General features: G+C 47.2%; 1 protein-coding gene across 2 annotated transcripts in view; it reads left to right on the top strand.

Annotated features, from left to right (window-relative positions):
- Window positions 1-22,612, top strand: part of VPS39 (VPS39 subunit of HOPS complex) — a 389,790-nt gene that overhangs the window by 104,393 nt on the left and 262,785 nt on the right. For both annotated transcript variants that reach the window (XM_086937216.1, XM_086937217.1), the window contains exon 4: window positions 17,985-18,027. In XM_086937216.1, coding sequence (XP_086793342.1) covers window positions 17,985-18,027 — 43 coding nt within the window. The remainder of the gene's footprint in view (window positions 1-17,984; window positions 18,028-22,612) is intronic.

Consider the following 22,612-nt stretch of genomic DNA (forward strand, 5'->3'; position numbering starts at 1 on the left):
TCTATGCCTATGTAAGGATAGGGTGATTTATACCTGTATATACGCATGAATCTGGAAAATTACACTAGGTACTAAATTCATATACAACAGGTTCATAGGTGGGGAAAGGTGGAGGTTGAGAGCGGGATTTGGTGTATCGGAGGTGAAGGGAGGGTTGTCTTTGCTGGCGTTGCAAGAAGGAAAGGAATTAAGGCCATATTTAGGGGGAGAAGGGTGCGGATCAAGGCGGTGGGGTAGAAGGAGATGGGAGGACTGTGTGGAATCATAGGGATGTAGGAGGTTTGGGAGGAATAGACGGGATGTGGTTGGAGAGGTTCTGTCAGCTAGGAGAGGTGGCTGTGAGGGAACGGGCATGTAGCAGAGTGAGGGGAGTTGGGAGAAAGGGAAGTTGAAGAAAGGAAATGGTTTTGCTGGGCCTGAGGGAGGGAAATGTAAATGGTTACCAAGGGGGGAGAGGGGGGTAGCACAGCATTGCTGGAGGAGTGGGGGAAAGGAGAGAGATGTGATGGGTTTGTGGAGAAATCGGGGTAAATAGCGAGGGGAAGAGTGGGAGAGGAAGAAATAAGGGGAGCGTAAGGAAAGTTAACTGGAGGAGAAGGTTGGAGAAGAGGTGGACTAAAATGGGGGTAGGCAGGTAGGAATAGGTGGGAGGAGATGAGATTGGAGTACCGGATGGTACAGATTGAAAGAGGAGCATATAAGCATATTAGCTAGAGGTAAGGCTAAAGTGATGTGGGGGGGGCATACTGTGGGGGGGGGGGGAGGAATGGGAGAGGAGGGCACAGGGTAAGGGTAGGGAAGATGGCCGACCTGTGCTTCTCGGGGGTGTAGCCTGTTGGAGTGTAGGGGGTCAGGGGAGGAGAAAGGGAGTAATGGGTGGAGCTAGATGAAGAGTCAGGGGATAACCCGGTCGCAGAGGAGGGGAGTAGGGAGGGGAAGAGGTGGTCAAAGAGAGAGAGAGGTGTCTTTGCCTTGTATCATGACAGTACCGTTGTTATAGAGTGATATAGTAAGGGAGCCGTTCAAACACGCAGAGGGGGAAATTTTTGGTTGTTTCCCATGAGGGTTCGAGGAGGAGGTGATGTTAATGGAATTATATAAGCTGATGGACCAAGAAGGGGTGTCGTGAGTGAAGTAAATGAAATAGATTTTGAGCGTCCCAAACGACCATTGTAAAATTGATCAACAAAAAGGGAATCGGGGAAACGTTCAATAGTGTTATGCATCAATCGTTTTACTGAAGCTTTAGTCTGAACGGGAGGATAAATGATTTTGTAGCAATTAATTTCAGCCTTAAATAGAGTAGTGGCCATGTTGGGAAAATTAGGAGGAGGAGGATGGGGGGGAATATGAGAAGGGTGTTACTAGGAAAGCGGTGGGTAAAGATATCTGCACTAATGTGCCGTCCGGGAAGTTAGGTGATTAGGAACAGGTTGTTACTTCAGAGCATATCTCTTCCCTGTGTGACTTTACAACTTGTACATTTGCAATTTTTTTTCCTGTTTGTATCTTTTATGTAACTCATGTAATCCTAAGTCTTTATGTATCGCAACTGGTTCTTTTGTAAAGCGCTCTGACACCTTCGGGTAATATTTGCGCTATAGAAATCGCATTAAATAAATAAATGGTCTGCATTCTTTAGAAGCTTGTAGAATGGTGGGTTCCTTATTTATTTTTGTATAGTACATTCCTGACCCTCGAAAGAGTAGCAGAGCGCTTAACATCTTAGAGAAACTTTCAGCATTCAGTAAATTTGAATGCACAAGTGGAGATTTACTGATTGCACAGTGGTTTTTAAAGTTATTATAATAGTTACATGTAGATTGCATGCAACGCTATTTATAATTGGTTGCGATTTCCTGTTTAACATCAATTGAGCCAGCAGGTGACGTAGATAATTCCTAAGTCTAGTTTTTAGGGCTCGCGCCCTGCGTTGCACTGCGTAAGCAGTGCTTCGCAGCGCGAGGCATTTTGTAATTAAAACCAGGTTTTAGCAGTCACCTAGGAATCGTACACGACACGCTCGTGCATGTGCGATTCCTTTTGTGGTACCCCATTGGCCTTTGCGTACGTCTTATTTTAAAACAATGCACGCAATTGGCCTGAAGCACGCACATAGCTCCTCCCATGGCCTATTGGTGTCTATTACGTGCACCAAGCGCGTAATCGACACCAATAGGCCGTGGGAGGAGCTATGATTGTTTCCACGCAGATGTGACGCGCGCGCCACTTGTTTATTGAGTTTGCTTGAAGAAAACGCTCAGTTAAGTGCAAATTTAAAAGCAGATGTAAAGATGAGTATACGTAGTATGACCATTACGGAGGATTGTCCGGGAGCTTTCTGGACTAATATTAAACTCAGGAGGTCTGCTAAAATAAACCGGACAATTCCTAACACTGCACTGCTGAGGGACAAAATGCTTTGACGCTTGAATCAGGCATGCATGATCAGCCTATGTTATTTAACTGTTCCGGCTCTTTAGGGAACCAACCACGGAATAGCGGAACTGCGTTTATGGCAGCTTTCTCCGTGGCACCGCACAAAGTGCCTGGAGCCACTGTGTGGGTTACCCAGGTTTCTGAGAGTGACTATCCCTGCTCTGGGACTATACCTCCATCAAGCACAGCACCTGGAAGCTTATCTGCGTTTTACCCTGGACTCCGTGTTTTGTGAGCGCGTAGCACGTGTTTAGGATTAAACCTCCCAAGCCATGAAAGACACTTTGCCAGCGCCCTGTTTACCTTACATATATCTAGCAAGAAGCACGGATATCCAGCAAGAAGCGCCTAATCGTTTTCAAGTACAGGGAAGCGCTGCCTTATCGCTCTGTACTTGTGGTCGCACAAGAAGGGCGCCAGCTCAAGCTTTGAGCCCCACCTTCCATCTCTGACTTCAAGAAAAAAGCATAACCTATGTGATTTTTGTTACCAAATGCTCTGAAATGCATCAAAGCCTGACAGATAGGGTCAGTTTCACCGTATAATATTCGAGTTTTACCCCTAGATAACTGTGGGTAGCAGGAATAGGCTTCTGCTGACTGGTTTCCCATCGAGCCCCCGAACCCTGATGCCTTTGTGAGGATCCAGACTCGCTAGGCTCTTAATCTGGTCCAAAAAAATATTCAGCTAATGTCTGCACGCAATTGTGCCATTCACAGACCGCGTGGGTGGAGCTTTAAAAGGTGTAATTCCTGGCGTCTGTGGTTAAGATTTGTTTTTTTTAATAGGCGCCGGAATTGGGACCTCCTGTTGCTATTCATTGTCACCAGCGTGCAATGAAAACTAGGCAGTGATTTATTCCGGATATTCACTTAGCATCTGAGTTACTTGAACATTTCATGCCTTGAACCTGAAAACCAGAATGTGAACTCTTCATCCTCCCTCGTCCCACGAACCTTTCTAAAAGTGTTGCACTTTTTTTCTATTATATTATTCGTCAGTTGCGGGTTGTTCTGTATATCATTTCTTAAAATATGCCCTTCCAAAGTTGGGTTCAGTGTGTGTGCAATGCACATACCACAGATTTCCTTTACATCATTCTCTACTTAACTAGTCATGTCCCTGTGAGAAAGACCCATCAAGGGTTAAACAGATTACTTTGGGTCGAACTACAGGTCAGATGAACCCAGCCCTGGGTCCCAAGATTTCATCCTAGCAGCTGCCAGATGCCTCGGTGAGACGGAGCATCCACAGTGATGTTCACCCTCCTGCTCAGTACTGTATCGTGATGATGTTAGTATGGGGGGTTCAGACCACGGGTGGCAAGTCGTTTCCTAGACTGGAACCGACACATACATTAGTATTGGAGGTCTTCACAGTAGACTGATGCCAATTCAAGTCATCAAGATATGCACTGATCTCTGTGCACCATACAGTGGCAAACTCTAGCTTTAGTCCTAGTTGCCAAGGTTCCAGATTGCTATGTGTGACATTTTCGTAGTTTCAGTGTAATTATGAGTGAAATTCAACGACTATGAGTGACACTTTCTCGTACGCAAAATCAAGCAATGAAGACTAGGAGAACATATGGAAGGGCACTCATCTAGTGTCCTTGTGAGCTGATCGTACAGTAAAATAATTGTGTAACTGCAGTATATTTTAAGTGTTTGATCTGGAGGGGCACAAATTGAGGATTGAAAACGTACCACAGTAGTTGGGGTTGGGTTTGCTAATAAAAAAACATTTCTACCAAATGAATCCTGTTTAGCAACATTAGGTTCAGTGATATGCATGAAGCACTTTCTTTGCAGTAGGCACATTAACCCTTTACGCTATTGGTGAGTCAACTTGTACTGTGCAAATCTCTGATCTCTCCCAGGAGGAATATTAAACCCCACCTTCTCTTTGACTTAACAATGGAATCAGTGCTGGGAACATAACTTCTGCTGCTCGGCCTGTACACTGTAGCTGCAGCCTGTGGGGTCACTCTCACTGCAGACAGCTGCTTAGACTGTGGGCAGTGCTGTGATATGCTGGAGACAGTTGCCTGTCCGAAGAGAGGAGGCCAGCACAGTGACCTAGATGATTCTGACGCTCCTCTCCGCATTCTGTTCATTGATTGATCTTTATTTAAACTAGAATTCCATATTAGCACACACTGAAACAAGTCAGTGCATGCAGGATCGATAATTTAATCTTCGAATGTTTCTCTTTCTTAGGAGCAATTTACAAGTGATCACGGGAAAGCAGCGTATTATAGCGCTACGTTTTGGCGCTTTTATCTTAAAAAGTGATCAGAATCAAATGTGAAATACTCGCCACATTTGAAGAGGGCATGGCGTGGCTGGCCTGCAGTCTTCATAGTGCCAATATCGGCCCATACCCCAGGCCGTTCCTCGGCCAACTTTCTCAAAGAACAAACACCACACCATGAATTGTTGGACAAAGTTGTTGCAGCTTTATTAGCATGTACATTATGCCAACATGTTGGGTTATCTTACGGGCGATCCAAGAGCAGGCCGCCCCTCGCGACCAACCCACCTGATGAGCCATAACCCCCCGTAGTGTTAACCGCCGGGGTGTTGTCAATTTTGGGGGAGGGTCTAACCCCTCCCCCCGGCGGACCTCCAGTCTGCCCCTTACTCACGCCCCTCCCCCTCCGGGGGCCGAGCGTTGTAGGCAACCCCCGGTTGCTCAGGTCCACAACCGCCCGAAGGACTAACTGGGCGCCGTCACTCTTCCAAGATCCCACCGTTGATCTCCCTGGGGATAAATTGCTCTTGCACCCTTCTGGTGCTCCTGTAGAGGGTACCCTTCTGTACCTTCCTGCATTGGATCGCCCTGTAACTCCACCTGCAACACAAAAGACCGTAATATTAATAGACAAACCCCCCCCCCCCCCCCCTCCCACTTACTGCCCGAAAGCAGGGTAAGCGGTTGGGAGGGAAAGCAGCGCACGGGCAGTCGCCAGATCGGCGTCCGGGAGGGCGAGGGTCAGCGCGTCGCAGCGACCAGGAGCAAAGAGGGCGCTTGACCCTCGCCCCCTTGGATATATACCCCCCTCAGACCCCTTCCCAAGCCGGAAGTGACATCACTGGGGGACCATCCGGTCCCCCCCCAACACTAGACCGCAAATAGGTCTGTGCCATCCTGTGGCACTAAGGGTGGCCACCCTCGTAGGTGGCCACCTTTGGTGGCCCGGGGCAGCCAGTCATAGTGCCAATATCGGCCCATACCCCAGGCCGTTCCTCGGTCAACTTTCCCAAATAACAAACACCACACCATGAATTGTTGGAGAAAGCTTTATTAGCATGTACATAATGCCAACATGTTGGGTTATCTTACGGGCGATCCAAGAGCAGGCCGCCCCTCGCGACCAACCCACCTGATGAGCCATAACCCCCCATGGTGTTAACCGCTGGGGTGTTGTCAATTTTGGGGGAGGGTCTAACCCCTCCCCCCGGCGGACCTCCAGTCCGCCCCTTACTCACGCCCCTCTCCCTCCGGGGGGTCGGAGCGTTGTAGGCCCCCCCCCCCCCCGGTTGCTCAGGTCCACAACCCCCCGAAGGACTAACGGGGCGCCGTCACTCCTCCAGGATCCCACCGTGGATCTCCCTGGGGATAAATTGCTCTCGCACCCTTCCGGTGCTCCTGTAGAGGGTACCCTTCTGTACCTTCCTGCATTGGATCGCCCTGGAACTCCGCCATGGCTCTGGGTGTGGCTGCAGCCGCCGCCCCAGAGCCCCCCCCCCACATACTAGCTTCCTATTAGTTACAACCTGCTGCTACCAGTGCTTCCACTATATCAAGCAGAAAGATCGCCATCGCAACTTCGCATAAATGAACACGGTCTTCCTCAAAGCACCCAGTGCATTTGGTAAGTAGCAATCCAAGCCTGATGAAACAAATACCACTATGCTTCAAGCTACTCCAAAGTTTGTCGGGCAACACTATCCTCCTTATCCTTGGCGCCATGGACCTATTGAACTACAATTGCAATCACCGGCCTCCCTTGGCTCAAGCAAGGACATGACTGCTCTCCTCCTCAGGACTGCAATGCTGCCCCGCAACCAAACTTCCTTCTCAGTTCTGCCGCCCACCGGACAGGGAACTGTAACAGTAATGTCCCTGAACATCTCAACTAACTACAAACTGTGCTCTGCATGTGTCCGTCTACTGTTCCATCCCCCAGAGAAGTGTGGCTCACTGGTTAGAGGAGGCAGACCTGGAAGCAGAGGTCAGCCCGGGACCAGGGTTCAATTCCCGGCTCGGCGGGGTCTTGAGTCCTAAAATGTCCATGGACTTGACAATTCTCGATTCACGGGTTCACACTCTGCGACTCTGGCCAATAGCTTGCTTAATCTCCACAACGGCCCCTCGCGGCGGGATGCCTGGCTTTCACCTTGCGGATACCCTGCCGGGGTATCTCACAAGGGAATACCAGGACGGGTTCCCTAAGCAAGCGCCTTGATGCCTTCGGGTGATACGTGCGCTATATAAATCGCAATACATACAGTCTATTTCTACTCTGGACAGCTGGCTGACCAGCGACCAAAAAGCCCCTATCGGGTCAACCGCTCTACTGCCAGAGGCATTGTGTCCCCTGTCTAGCATCTGGCCTCACAACCCTTACTTAGACATACCGGGGATATACCCACCATACAGGTCCCGCGAGGCGGCTCACTCCCACAAAGCTGACCCTACTGTAAGCTGACAAAGTCCTCGCAATGCTTTGCCTAACTGGAGCGACATGTAACCTTCAATCCATATGATCAGGGGCAATTGAGAAACCGAAGTGTAAAGTCCATGAACCTCTCAACTCTGCCTGCCAACTGCGTTCTGGTGTCGTCTGAAATGGAACCCTATCCCCTCCATTTCTGAACTTTAAAGGCAAAATCGCCCACACATGGAAATAACGTAATTTGCACTCATTAGGCCAGCACCTATTGACTGTACCCCGTACAAAGCTTTGCCGTACTGGCGGTCGATCCTTTAGGGTTTTGGGAGCCAAGCTCTGGAACTCCTTGCCACTGAACATTCGTTCTTTGGAAAACCTGTCTGCCTTCCGGAAAGCAATTAAGACCCATCTGTTCCCCTCTCCTTAGGATTCCTGTCGGTCTCCTCCTTCTTCCTTTGTATAGCTCCTGTGGTTCCTTAGCGCCGGGACGCCTCTTTGCTGGGGCAGCTGTTGCGCTTTATCAAAATGTTAACATAACATAACATAGCACACACACCCACTTAATCCAAAAGGCAGATATTATGTTAGCCCATAACTGCGTATATTCCTAACCTAACCAGTGTTCTGCAGAAAATATAGCATGCTTGACTGCTGAGTGTGCATTGCACCTACGGGGTTATGAAATTCTTCCACACCGTATCCGGCCGCCAGCTGCTGACCTTGCCCGCCCAATCCCTGGGCGAACTAAACGGAGCCACACCGTTACCCATGTGCCCAGCCGCCGCTGCCAATGATGATTCCCTACCGAACCAGTAAAATAGCTGCTGTACTAAGCCATTACACATGGTGCGGCACCCCATATGCCAATACATAACTTGACAAGCTCAGGAGCAAGCCTGTTCTGGTTAACCCAGGTCCCTGCTGCGCCCGCCTTGCCCTAAAGAGCTCTCTAATACGTCTCATTAAACAAACCGAAATGACCCAGCCCAGAGAGATGCATTGTGTCAGAAGAAGCAAACCAGGCCCTCCTAAAGGAAAATGTTGCCCTGGGCAGAAGGCCGATGTCCACCATCCTCTGGAGCTTGGGCGACCCAGGTCGCGCTTACCCAAAGACCCATGGCCCCCTAATGATACCAAACCAGTCATCTGCACACTACCCCTGAGGGGTCCCTACGCGCTGAGACCAGTACCTGTATAAGGAATTGAGCCCAACTGGGGCTGAAGTATAAGGGTTGTCCTAGTAATTTGCGCAACCGCTGTACTTAACACTGCTTCTACTCTCCCCTACCAGAACTCCGAAACTTGTGACGCCTTGCCCCTCAAGAGCACTTAACCAGAAACAGCATTCAAGTTCCGAGCCCGGGGCACGCCTTGGACCTCCTGCTCCATTCCCACCTGTCCTACTCAAGGTGATGCCTGTGTATTTGACCAGATTGTCCAGAAATTCGAAAATTGTTACACTCCCATCCTGGACAATCTGACCAAGGCCCACACACACTGGCCCCAGTGCGTTCTTCCCCTGTACCAACTCCAAGTCCTGGCATGCCAGCCAGCCAGTCGTGGTCTGACCATTCTGGCGCGAAACTTGTGCATTTCTGAAAGAAAGAACAAATCCACGTAAAACACCTTGTCCAGACTCAACAGTAAGAGAGAACATCCAAATACTGCACAGGGCAAACTAATATGTCCCAGCTCCCAGTTAACTATCCATGTATTACTTCCATGAGTGAAACCAGCACGCGTCCCACACAGGGATAGTAATGACAAGTGGGGAGAACATGGGAATCCCAGACCCTAGCACACTGCCCACCGTGTGCTAATGTCCCTATACCTGTTGGTAATTCATGTGGCCTCCCATGTGGGTAGGGCGGTTCTCCAGCGCGGTTCCTGCATTAGAGACAGAAAACATTCATTAAAAGCTCTCCCATCTGATGCACCAATCTGCATTGAGACATGGCCCTCAAAGCCCCACATGCTACCCAGGCCAGTTGGGAGTTGCGAGCACTAATTAGTCCGCATTACCTGCGCACTTCCAAAATAAAAGTTGTCCTCTCTATTACTCAAAGGAAGACCTTTCATAAAGAAATACTCCTCTCCTTGACTCTGGAGGTGTCTTCTCGAGAGTTCTGATGCCTTGAGTCTGCCCCTTATTGCAGTAATGACCCTCTAACTGAGTCTGGTCCTCTTTTGTCGCATGCACCCGTCACGAATCTCTGGTAACACACAGCTTGCTACCTCTTACAGTCTGTTATGTACCGGTGCTTGCACAAGTTGCACCAAGGCCTACATAACGTTAGTTCTTACATTAGACTGTCTGCCATGATAGTACTAATGTACCTCACTTGTACTATATAGGCTATATTAATTAGCACACCTAACCCATTCTCCTCCTGTAATGCCGAGTTTAAACCTCTTCTACTGTCCGCTCATGTAGTCATTTCTATTTGCGTAACTTCGCGTTTGCTTATGTACTGAGGTCACCTATTGGAGTATCAGTTCTGTCCCCCTTGTGCAGCATTCTGATCCCCTCGGGCAAAGTCTGTGCTATCCAACGCCAGGAGCATTGAGCTGCAGAGACCTGCAAACAAAGTTCCTATCACCTCTGCATAATAACTAAAGAGTCTTATCGTCGGCGGGCCACTCGGCTTGCCGATTAGTTCAATCATTCATCGCTTAACTGATTTGTTGAAATCAATGCTCGCTCCCCAAAGAGTCGGCCTTAAGATGTTAGTTTGTGCACTAATATCCTTATGCAAAGCCAAATATATCCTAGTGGGACCGCACTGTTCCGGTATAAACTTATGATTCAATGCTAGCATGGTTACCCTCGCCCCAGTATATCATGACCAAAATGAGTGATGAGGGCACTGTTTCCGACAACACTAATAATACGCTCTTAACTGATGAATGATGATAATAACCATCAGTTATTAAAAGATCTAATTAATAAGTTATGCTATATACACACCATCTACACAGCGTTTGTGTGTACCTTACACGCCATGGAGGACCTTGACGATAAATGAATTGCAATAACAAGGCTTGCACCACCATCAATTTACTACTTTGCCCCCCTGCCAGACCACAATACGGGTCACTTCAGTGGCCTGTCATGAAGTGAACCCCAACGTCCTCCTCTGACCAATACCTGCTTGTATATAAAGCAAAACGACATCCAAGCCCGGACCCATCCCCTCCCCCTCAACACAGCAGGACCTGGGGGAGGCTGGGCGGGCTCGTGAACCTGCATAGGAATAAACTCTCATGGTGTTGTGTTACCTTAGGCATGTAATCATCCATCGTAGAGGACGCCGGTCTGCCTATATATTCATATGCAGACGACACGCAGATTGTGTTTTCTCTTACTAGCAGCAGGGTTCAGGAAATTTCTGCCCTTAAAATTGGCCTATCTCGTGTTGCAGCTTGGATGCAAGCCCATCTGCTGAAGCTCAACGGAGACAAGACCGAGGTTATCATACTAGGCAAGCATAAAGATCTATGGGGCTCTAGACACTGGCCCTGTGATATGGGCCCGCTGCCTATCCCTGTGCCTGTTGCCCGTAACCTCGGTTTCCTGATCGACGATAAACTTTCGATGAGGCAGCAGGCAACCAAGGTTGCTGCAATCTGTTTCGACACCTTACGCTGGCTGCAGAAGATCATATGGATGTTGCCTGAGTCCACTCGAAGAACCGTCGTACAGGCCCTTGTGATGTCTCGCATCGACTATGGCAATGTGCTTTATCTAGGAGCGGATAAAGCAACAATTAATAAACTCCAAGTGGTACAGAACTCAGCCGCTCGCCTCTTGCGCAATGTCCCACGGAGAACGTCCGCAATGCAAGCTTTGCGTGACCTACACTGGTTAAAAATTTCAGATCGGGTGATCTTTAAAACCTTGTGCTTCCTGTTCAAGATCCGTCAGGGTTCTGCCCCCATTTACCTTCACAACCTTGCCCAGCCATATTTACCTGGCCGTTCCCTTAGGTCATCTAACAATGGCAATCTCGTGATTCCGAGAATCCGTTTGGCAAAAATGGGAGGCCGCTCATTCGCATATCTTGGTCCAAAGATGTGGAATGCTCTCCCGCTGGCGCTAAAAACAGAAACTAATCTTCTGGTTTTTCGCAAAAAATTGAAGACCTTTCTGTTCTGAGTTCCCTTGTTTTGATCTTTTCTTTTGCACCTGCTTGTTTTCTTCTTCAGTCTATCCCTGGCGCCGGGAAACCCATTGCGGGTAGCTGAGCGCAATATAAATTCAATCAATCAATCAATAAATAAACAAATAAATAAATAATCATATTATTGACACGACAACTCCCCATATGCATAGATTCCTAAGACATACCTAGTGCCTATTCATGTAATATATATCAACTAGAAACCGATTAAGCATTTCATGTTATACTTAAGAGTGCAATACTAATCACAATGAGCAACAATAACCACTGGAATAAATTAACATTGGGTACAGCAGCAGTGTGTTGCCCGGTGTAAAGAGCTCTACCTAGTGGCAGTAACGGTATGTCAATATAATAATACTACAATTAGAGGCTCCTGACGTCCTCCAGGTGTTGTGGTGGACACATGGAGAAAAGAATACTATAGCCCTTTTCCTATGTCACCAATAAAGACTGATTATATAATTGTACATTGTCAGTCCACAACGTGGTTTCCTATGCATAGTGCAGCCAGACCTATATCGCAGATTAAATTCCATACGGAGGAGGGAGGGGGAGGGCTGATGGCTAAAACCTGCTCGATAAGGTTGTATAACTGCAACTAAATGTTACCTTTCTCACATTAACAACAGCTAGATTGAGAGCTCCCTGGGTAAATGTTGACCTTGGTTTGAAAATTAGCTCAACATGTGTAATATGGATGTAAATTACAAACTCAACAGGAGCATAGATGTTTCCGTAAACTCCCTTTAGATATGCTCCCTTATTTACTCCAGACCTAATACTCAACACTCTTACCCCCATCTAGCGACGTCACCGTGGAGGAGTAAAGTATGTTCAACTCACCCATCACTACCTCATCCCTGTGTAGCCCACCTAGGCTACCTGACCTATACCGTGGGTGTACCGCATTAGCTATCCATAATCTTGACACTAATTATGTACTACTGCTTGCTGTAGTACCAATGATATTTCTAGATTTCGTTTATTTGTGTTTATTATTCAGTGTACTTTCATCAATCCCGGATATACCCAAAAGTGTCAGGGCACTGTGCAATATAACCAGTTACGTTACATGAGATAACTGTTACAGGGATAGAACAAACAAAAGCAGGCCATAGAGTTGAAGCAACACAGGCAGAAGGCCACAATCTCAAGCACAGCTGTACAAGCAAAGTAAGAATAAATATGACCACATTTTTAAGGACCAAGAACTTCCTGGCGAACAATCCTGCAGCAACTGTTTCCATTATAGCCGGCCCACTGACCACAGTGTGATAAACCAAATTAACCATTGGATTTCCGCCACAATCTGTGATCCTACAAACTCCTCTTGCTGAAGTCCTGCAGTGATAAAAAATGAAAGCACTCCATACCTTATGTCCGCCCCCCCCCCACCTCCCAACACTGCCCCATTCACTTCGTGTTTGTCGACCTTCTCTTTGCCGCTCTCCTGCTGAAAGACAAAACAACATGTAAAATTCCCCAAGCCCGCAACCCCCCCCCACCATCGTTAAAAAATAAAAGGGCTCCCTGCAGTATCACAACGAGGGGGCCTAGTACCCATAAGGTGATACTGTTCATTAATACCAGAAACCTGCGTGTGAAGCGCAACAAAACCCAGAATGACCAAAATCCCAAAACGGACAAGCCCACCCCCTGCACAGCAAAGGGCAAGGGGGCAGCCCCTCCCCGCCGCAGCGACGAGCGCGGTGAACGATGCTTCCGGGGGGGGGGGGATAGGTCAAGGGCTCGAGGACTGTGCATGCGCACAAAAAGCACGTGCACGAGTCCGCGACAAAGACAGCAGCCAAATTGCGCCCAATACAAAGTCCTACGTGGGCCCCAACCACGAGGACCGATAACAGGGCAAGGGAAAAGCACCTGATCCTAGACTGGCCTTACGAGATCTGCCCAAAGCTGGATCACCCCCACGCAGCAAAGCAGGATCGCGCCAAAACCTGTACTGCGTGTGCCCGACACCACGAGGACATGCATAGCAGCAGGGCGGCCCCACCAGAGAGCGCCGGCACAAGAAAGGTGCGCGCTGCCCCTGTTGAGGCTCAAGGAAGACCCCCGCCCCCCACCCCCCGCTTGCCGAGAGCGGAGGGAGAAGATCCAGCACCGGCCACCCCGGCGTCCTCTCCCACCCCACAGGAGACCCCTGAACACCCGAAGGCCCTGTTGCCTTGGACCAGCGCCGGCTGAGCGCAGGAGCAAGGTGAGCCCCCCTGCCTGCAGCGCCACCCTCCTGCAGCATCCCGCCTCCACCCCGAAGCAAACCCCGGAGACAGCGAACCAGGAGCAACACCGGCACCGAGCCACCCTCCCGCCCGCATGCAAGACAAAGCCGCACATCGACCGCCGGGCACCCTCTTCCCATGCACGCACCCTGGAACACCACCCTTGCCCACCACTGCACCCCCACCCTGCCACCCCTCAACCCAGGCCAGCAACCACAAGGACCAGAGCGCCTGGGGCCGCTCGCCGCCAGCACCGAGTAACCCCCACCTCCCTCACTCCTGCCCCCCGCCCCCGCACCGAGAGAGAAAGGCAGCTGCACAGGGCGATATCAGCAGCGAACCCCGGGACACACCATGTCACGAGCACCCCCTCTCCCCCCCCCCTCCCTCAGAACGGACCCCCGCACTCCCCACCGCCTGCCAGCAAAAGGGACAATAACCCGAGCAGCAACTACCCCACACACTATAACCAAAGAGCCTCCTTACTAAAACCGCGCACGGGCAGTCGCCAGCTCGGGGTCTGGGAGGGCGAGGGTCAGCGCGTTGCAGCGACCAGGAGCAAAGAGGGCGCTTGACCCTCGCCCCCATGGATATATATCCCCCTCAGACCCCTCCCCAAGCCGGAAGTGACATCACTGGGGGACCATCCGGTCCCCCCAACACTAGACCGCAAATAGGTCTGTGCCATCCTGTGGCACTAAGGGTTGGCCGCCCTCGTAGGTGGCCACCTTTGGTGGCCCGGGGCAGCCAGTCAGAGCCTTCAGGCCCTCTGCACATTCTCTTACCATGATAGCCCCTGGGTAACACTACCTTCCCCCTCTCCCCCCTTCCAGCAGGGGAAGGGGGCAATTTAATTCTGGTTGCAGCAATTAATGGTGGGCCGGGCTGGTTGCAATAACATTTTTAAATCGAAAATAATCTGCCTGCGCCGCCTGGAACCTTTCAGTCCCTGACACAAGCGAGGCCGCTGCAACTTCTTCCTTTAGCAGCACTAACACTGCATGGACCACCTGGCTCTAGCAAAGTACGCTGTGTTCAGCAGACCATACGGCTGCAAGCACGTGCATGCTGTAAGGACCAACTAGTGCCGGGGGAGGTTGGCAGGTCAGCCTACTGACTACGTAATACAAGCAAAACACCGTCCAATCAGGACGAACCATCAAAACATAGCAGAACTCGCATAGGCTGCTGTGCCCGTCTGCTTTGTGTTTCTGTAACCTAATGAAACCACAAATACCGGTAATACACTCCTCTTTTAAGTATGCTCATTTGCGTGACAATCATTTCACATGCGTGAATGCGGTAATGTAACTTAAAATGCGTTAGTGTCACACAGGATGTGTTGCACTTGGCAGGGCTGTTTAGTGTGTGTACACAAAGCTGTGTTATGGAACAGACCTGGCTGGTTCTGTATAGCCAGGGAGGGTACAGCCCCTCCCTCGCCTGTCAAGGTTGGCATTGGCATGCAAGATGTAGGACTTATGTGGAACTGCAAAGGTCAGATATTAGTCCAGAGCTCAGCTGACCGTGCTCCTTCACAAGGCTTCATTATAAGCTTCCGTTCTCCTTGGTCAAATAGTGCATTTTTCTATATGGCGAGGTGGAATTGGTATCTTAACGTTTATTGATTTACTTTCTTGTTTGTGGATAGAGTGTCAAGGGTTTGATAGGATCAATCCAGCATAACCAATTGAGGTCATGAGCAAGTCATTTTTAATAATTCAGTAACCCTAAAATGCTCTTTAATTATTTCATAATGTTTCAGTAGGGCGAATTCTTGAATACCACAAGGTATCTGGCATTTCTATTCAATTTTCAAAGAGAATGTGGGAAATGTATTAGAAGCAATGTCTCCACGACTGATAGTTTTTCAAGCACTGCTTAATACACTCTTCATCTCTGCAGCAAATGGGCTCTCACCCACGGACGTTTTAAGGCATGGGCAAAGTGGGCTCTGGCCCAGGGCACCCACCTTTATAGGGGCCCCATCATTAAGCTTCCAAGACAGTTCCAAACAGTGGCATAACTCAACATAGCATTTGCAATGCAATAGGTCTCGCATTATTAAACTTTGAGCTATTGGCATTGCTAAATAATGCAACACCAATAGCTCAAACTTTAATAATGCGAGACCTATTGCATTGCAAATGCTTGTTATTGTTGAAAAGGAGCAGCCAAGCATACCGTTTATTATTATTTTTTTTTAAAAGGAAGGAGTTAAAAAAGAAATTCTTATATGACCTGAGATAGCACCCTACATTCTGAATCGGGTCTTGTACTTTGAGATCTTTAGGTATAAAGATAACTTCCTGCCTATACACTTCATTACCCAGAGATGGTAATATATTTCACCAGGGTTTGTTTCGGTCTCCGTAAGTATTATCTTGTATGCGATGTAGGTCCTGTTGTAGAGATCCTTCTGCAGACACTAATGGATGGTCCAAATATTCTCAACCCTTGTAACTAACTGGGGTTTGGGTGCATTTGAGTCCACACACATTAGTATGGTCTGATATGAACTTTTGTTTGTGGGGGGGGAGAGTTTTATATAGCCCGAACTAGACCCAAAGGTATCGGAGCGCTTTACATGAGCACCAGTTGCATTACAAATTTCTCATGTGGGCTCACCGTTGCACATCTTTCTCCCAGATGTTGACCTACTGGAGGCACATTTAGGACCTATCAAACTGCAGTTGTTTTAGACCTGTGTTCCCTTTGATACAGGTAGAGTGAGGTTATTATGTGGAGTGTTGTGGCTAAAACCTGAATGGATGCTTGGGACATCATGAGACTGGGGCCATCTCATAGCCAATCGCAGTCAAATTTTCTGAACCGACCTGCCCAGCAATATTTTGAATTCTCAACACAAGTGGGAACTGTAGTTTGCCTTGAAAGGAACTCGTCATGAAGAGCACCTTCCCTCTCAAATGGTTAAGGGACTTGCTTTGTTACTTTTCTATAACTCCCTAAGTAAATCGAAAGTTGAATAATTCTTACTTCTTCTAATAGCACCACATTGATGCACCAGTTATGATACTGTAATCTAAATTGGACACTGCAGCAGCCTGGGAGGCTTTAGTGCAAGCCCTGAGAGATAGCATACTAACAGAGGACGAGGAGACCCTAAGCTCTGACAGGAACTGCCCCCAGGACACACCAGGCACATCACACACCTAGACAATACATAGACCATTATTGTACCCGAGATCTGCAACAAGACGAGTCCTTACGAGCGGGTGGTGGGGGGGGGGAGGGGAGGGAGGGAGGGCATGTAGAGATAGTGAGGGGTAGTTTTAAGGGTGTTTCACAGAGTTTACATTGACTAGGAAAAGAAAAGTAGACATGCACCTTCCCATGCGAGGAGATTATCCCTGATAAAAGCAACCAGACACATGAGGGTCCAATAATTGCTGCCGCCCGACCCCCGGGTTGTGGGCCTGAAGGCTGTGTACAAAACGTAACGAAAACGACGAGATAAGAGACCTGAGCTGCAATGTATCTATGTATACTGGTCTGCGTATTGTATGTCTGCAATAAAAATTACTTAAAAAATTTTTTTTTAAAAAATGATACTGTAATCTAAACTTATGTCATACCTTGCTTTACCTATTCCTCAGGCTTGTTAGCTTTCGACCCTGAGAGTTAGGATCTCTACGTGCTGGTTGATACTTCTTTGAGAACTCTTAAAATCTGCCTGAATATATTCATCCAGATTTAAAAACTCGACTAAAAGGTTTTTAACTGACACAACTTGCCTACATCATTTCCATATTTGTGATCTTGCATGTGCCTCATTTTGCCAAATTTTCTAAATCAAACAGATTCCTTAATAAACTTTTTTGTTGATCAGAGAAACATTTTTTAGTGGGTGTATAAACCTATAAAGTTACCGGCAAACAGCACTTTGTTTATAATACATTTCTCTGTTTTTGAATCTATTCCGCAATACACTCTTTATGTCATGTGATTAAGTAGTGTGAATCGTAAATTACATGTAGTCCGAATCAAATGGTTAAGGACATCATTTAGTGATAAATGGGAGGCTAAGAAGAAAGCAGTGAAAGAGGATCTGATTAGTAGAGAAAGGGCAGTGGGAAGCTGCTGGAGTAAGAGAGGGTAGTTGTAAGTATGATAAAAGACTGTTTCAGGAGAACAGCACTGCCACCCTTTCTAAGAAAAGAATTGAAGAAAGTAGAGGAGGGAGATGGGCAAGGGAACTAGAATACTTGAAAGAAAGAGTAAAAGCGATGGGGTTAAAGTACATTAGCTGCTGTTTAATGTATTTGCCCTGTCCAGTTTTCACCTAGGTGCTGTGTGCTTCTCTGTGTGTGTGTGCCTCTCTCTCTCTCTCTCTCTTCCCCCTCTCCCTCTCTCCCCTCCACCCTCCCCAATAACAGGAAGTTTCTATATTAACTTTACAACTGTTTTTATTTATTGTTTCAGATTCACGTTGTTCCAAATTTTAAAATTCTGGTCAGTTTACTTGGTGAGTATGCATAATGTTTAAGTGATCTTTGGCCTAATGACTTATGCAACATGTTATTGCAATTCATTCCAGTCATTGGAAATGTAGCTAGGAGATTTCCTTCTCCCTTACTTACCCCCTGCTTTCATTGTCTTTCTCTGTTACTGCCTGTGTCTTTTGCTCTCTCCCTTGCTCTCCAGTATTCTTCTTTCATGCATACTTCTATGCGTTGGCTGTCTGCTTTAAATCTGTGGATACCCTACTGCCTGCGGAAGGGCCCAAAACTTTTTTCAATGCTGTGAAAATTAGGAACGTGCCCAGCGCCACTCATGAATGTGAAATCCATTCTCTTTTGCCATGTGGGGTTGCACTTTCACATGTTCCCTTTTTTCTGCTGTTTGATGTAGATTGAAACATGCTTTCCTCTTTCTCAATAATTTTCTACTGTGTGCGCTTTTGAAATTTCTTTCTGTTTCTCTCCGGCTCCGTCAGCCAATGATGCAAAGGCGCATATTAAAATAATGTAGATTGTGGGAAAATCTATTTTCAGAAGCTTATAACACAATCTAGTGTGGACTGTCTAAAGAAAGAAAAGCTGTTGCATGGGTGCTCCTTGTGTGCGACCATTGTGTTGTGGTCCTTTTTAGGTCTCGCCTAGCGTTGATGCGCATATGCGCAGCTCGATCTGCAAGATTTATTGCTAATGAGGAGTTTCAGTAGAGGGCTTGAAGCCCCGCCCCTAATTTCCATTTGCCGGCGTCACTGTTAATGCTAAACGGTGGCTTGCCATTGGAAATGAGGGTTATTGGTTGCTGCCCTTTGGCCTGTGATCCAGACTGGGTCTCCTGTTTCACGGCTGTTGTGAAGCACTTTCTTATCTTTATTTGGCCATGTATTTGAAACACATGGCCCCATAAAGACAAGAAATCCTAAAATGCTCCGGCTGCAGCGCAATCCTCTTTCACTTTCGGGCCCGCTAAGAGGACTGCGCTTGTTTAGTGTGCTCGCTGCATGCTGAGCCCTCTATGCCAGCTGTAGCTTCAAGGTTCATCAAATTTGCATGTCCGGAGCGTGGTTTAGCTGCCTTGAACATTTCCGCTACAGTGGGGGCGGGCAGGTGCTGCTGGGATACAGCCCTGCCCTTCCCTTTCCTCTCTGGAGCATTCTTTGCCTGGGTGACTGTCTGCCCTCAGTGTCCAGGCTGCCGCATAGCAGCTTCTCCTCTCACGAGATTGGCCAGAGAGCGGCTCAACGAAGGGGCTGCATCCGCTGCCAGACTCGCCTTTCCTCTCGCTGCCCCAGCATTTGCCTTCTATTTCATTGCGGCTGGTAGATGGAGCCCGTAATAGCAGCCGTCGGGGCGTTCCAGAGTGTGGTACAGTTTCCGACAGGCAAGTAGCAGTTCCTGTTGTCCTGTCACTATATCGCACTAAGGGTTACAAACAATAGCTTCCTTAGCCAGCAGCGTGTGTAGGGCAATTAATATACCTGATAGCATTTTCCTACCAATACAGGGGGTTGTCGGGATCTCAGCAGGTTATAGTGCTGCAAACGATCGCCTCAGCCGACCGCCATCTTCCTTTCCTTGCCATCCCGTCATGTCATTCAGGGCCCTTTGCCTTTAAGTCAGACAGTGATCACAGTGTTGCTGTCGCCATCTGCAAAATAAATAATTTTTCGTCCGGGTTCCAGGCTGACAGTGATGAAGCCACTATGTCACAGGGACCCGTGAATGTGGCTTTATGTGGCTCTACATTATGCGCAGTGGGAACACAAACATGAACCCAGTTCTGCAGTGCCAGTGAAAATAATTGTGGCTCCAAAACACAGAAGCCCGAATTCGGGTGAATGCTGTTAAATGTACAAGCTCACCCACCCACACATTAGGACTTAAAGCTTCGAGTCAGATTCAGTGTTATTACAGAAGTAAAGCATTGGCATGAGAAAGGGCTTTTTATTGTCTCAGACTACCTGTCATAATGACGTAACAAAGGAGAATGCAAGCTAATAAACATTCTATTACAATCTACAAATATACTATAAGTCCACTCAGGTTCTTTAAAAACTGAAATTTTGTCTAATACGTGCGCATGTATATTTTGTGAAATGCAGTTTATTCAGATGGCGATTTTCTGAAATCAATCCAGCACTCTCCTAATCCTTTATCTCGCACATGCTCAAGCAGCCACTCACCGTTAAGACAGAATTGCATCATAAAACTACATTTAGAACAAGAAATTGCACAGATATATTGAGCAAATTGCATCACTTTTCGTGACGATAGGATATTAAAGCAACGAGACAAACCAGGGGTGCTCTCCCAAGAACTGCTGTAACAGTGCTCAGTAGGTTAATGCACTGACTGCGGAAGATTTTGCTTACTGTTCATAGCTTCAAGCTCTTCTCAGCCTTCCATGGTTCCCTAGTAGATACAATAACTCACATCGAGTACTATCCTAATAACACCAGGTTCTCAAAGTTTAAAAAACGGACACCCAGAAGCTGGTGCTTTTTGAAGGTTTCAGCAAATTATTTTTATTTGTTTGCTGCCACTTGCCATGCATGGCTTAACTGTTGGTGCTAGCCAAGATACAAATAAAAAATAATTTGGTACATTTAGAAAATCCTACGCTGGTAAATGACAAAATCATACAAGACACACGCAAATTAGCACTGGTACATGAGATGTTGGACGAGCTATTGGCATTGTAAATAACCATGCCTTTTATTTATGTATTCATTATCAAAACATAAAATAAAAGGCATTGTGATTTACAATGCCAATAGCTTAAACTCTCACAAATGCAAGACCTATTGCATTGCAAATGCTTGTTAAATAATGTGTGTCGTGTTTGATGCTCAATGTGATGTCTTTAGCGCATGAACCTCAAATGTTATTTTTAGGAGGTGAACAGTAAGTTTAGGTCTTGAAAACCTGGCCTCGTCTCTTGCTTAATGTCTATTGTGCTACCGAGGCAACACCCACCTTTGACCCCCCTTCTCTACTTAAAATTTACACTCCAAATGTAAGATTAAGTAACTTACATAGGAGGGTAAAATCACTGATAGGAATATCTATTGTCGTGTGTCATAGTATTCTTCAATTTTGTTTTAATTTTTTTATTTTAAGCATCAGTAGATGTTCACCAGGGCTAATGTTAGAGCTTTTGATTTTGGCCTGAGTGTAGTTGTCTATGCTTATGATACTTAGCTTGTCCTATGCTTTTCATACATTTTTTACTTTACAGAGTTTTATATAGCGCAAACGTGACCCGAATCGAGTATCAGAGCACTTTACATAGCACCAGTTGCCTTACATTAGGACACATTCATTTTTGTTAGGCACGGGGAGATAAAGTGATCTGTCCAGAAGCACAGGATGTTCATCAGCATTGCTGAGACTTGAACTCAGGTCCCTAGATTTGAGGTCGAATGCCCTAGCCGTTAGGCCAACTCCTCTTTGATCAATCCCTTTTGGAGCTTCAGCATATTATTCACTCCTGTTTGAATGGAAAGCAACAAGCTGAAGGTCCGTGGCAATAGATGGAGGTTCCCATAATGGATGAGACACACTGAGATGGCGTCTCACTCAGCCCAAGTGTCCACGAGCAAAAGCCTTCCTTTCCATTTTGACAAGCTGCTCTCTATGTGACCACTTGAGCTCTGTGGTCTCTATATGTTACCATTAGAGGATGTGCTGTGGAAAATTCCTTTTTTTTATTCCTCAGTATCCATACACTTTAGTGGTGGATGTTTCATCCTGTCAAGAATGGATTATCTAAATGCTTGCTTTTTGGGACTACCCGAAGGCAATTCCATGAGGTATCAGCTGGTGCAGAATGTGTCAGTTAGGGTGCTTTACCATGTCCGGGTCTCAGAGGCTGTATCCTTCACTAGTTTCCTGTGTCACAGTAAACGTGTGCATCCTCTAGGTCGACTGAGACAGTGTTGTACAACGAATAAAATCAGTAGCAAAAGTTATTCACACTCTTGTCATGAGTCCCCGAGAATAGTGTTTGTGCTTTTGAGCTGTCCGCTGGAGTCAACCATAACTCTCTGATTAAACCACTCTGTCTGTCAGCAGATGAAGGGGAAGCCAGAAAACATGACTCGTAACATGTCTGCGGTGGGAGCGATAGAGCGAGCTGGTCACCCGACTCATAAGTTTACCAATTTACACGCACTGGGCCCTGACGTGTATATAACCATTGAACTTGTTTGACCCGGGTGAGTTATCCGCGCTACTATGAGTAATTCGGAGGGTGACTCTTACACCACTTACTATTCATGTACCTGACTTACCACAGGCACATTACTCCTGATGGATCAGGAGCTAGCAGTGGACAGGTAGCAAGATTCCTATAAGGAGAAAAATACCCTACACAGAAAATGCTTTTAATAACATTTGATGAGGTATAATGAACACAGACACCTGGTGGGTTTTGAAGGTTTATATAAGGAAATTTCAGCAAAAATATGCCAGAATAATGAGACAAATACAAGTTAATACATCAATTATCAGTATCAAAGCCACAATATAACTATGGATTAAGGCAAGTACCATTAGAGTAGTTGGGAACACTACAGGATATGAGCATTTAGAGAA

This window comes from Lissotriton vulgaris, chromosome 9, assembly GCF_964263255.1.
Source record: "Lissotriton vulgaris chromosome 9, aLisVul1.2, whole genome shotgun sequence".
Lineage (NCBI taxonomy): Eukaryota > Metazoa > Chordata > Amphibia > Caudata > Salamandridae > Lissotriton > Lissotriton vulgaris.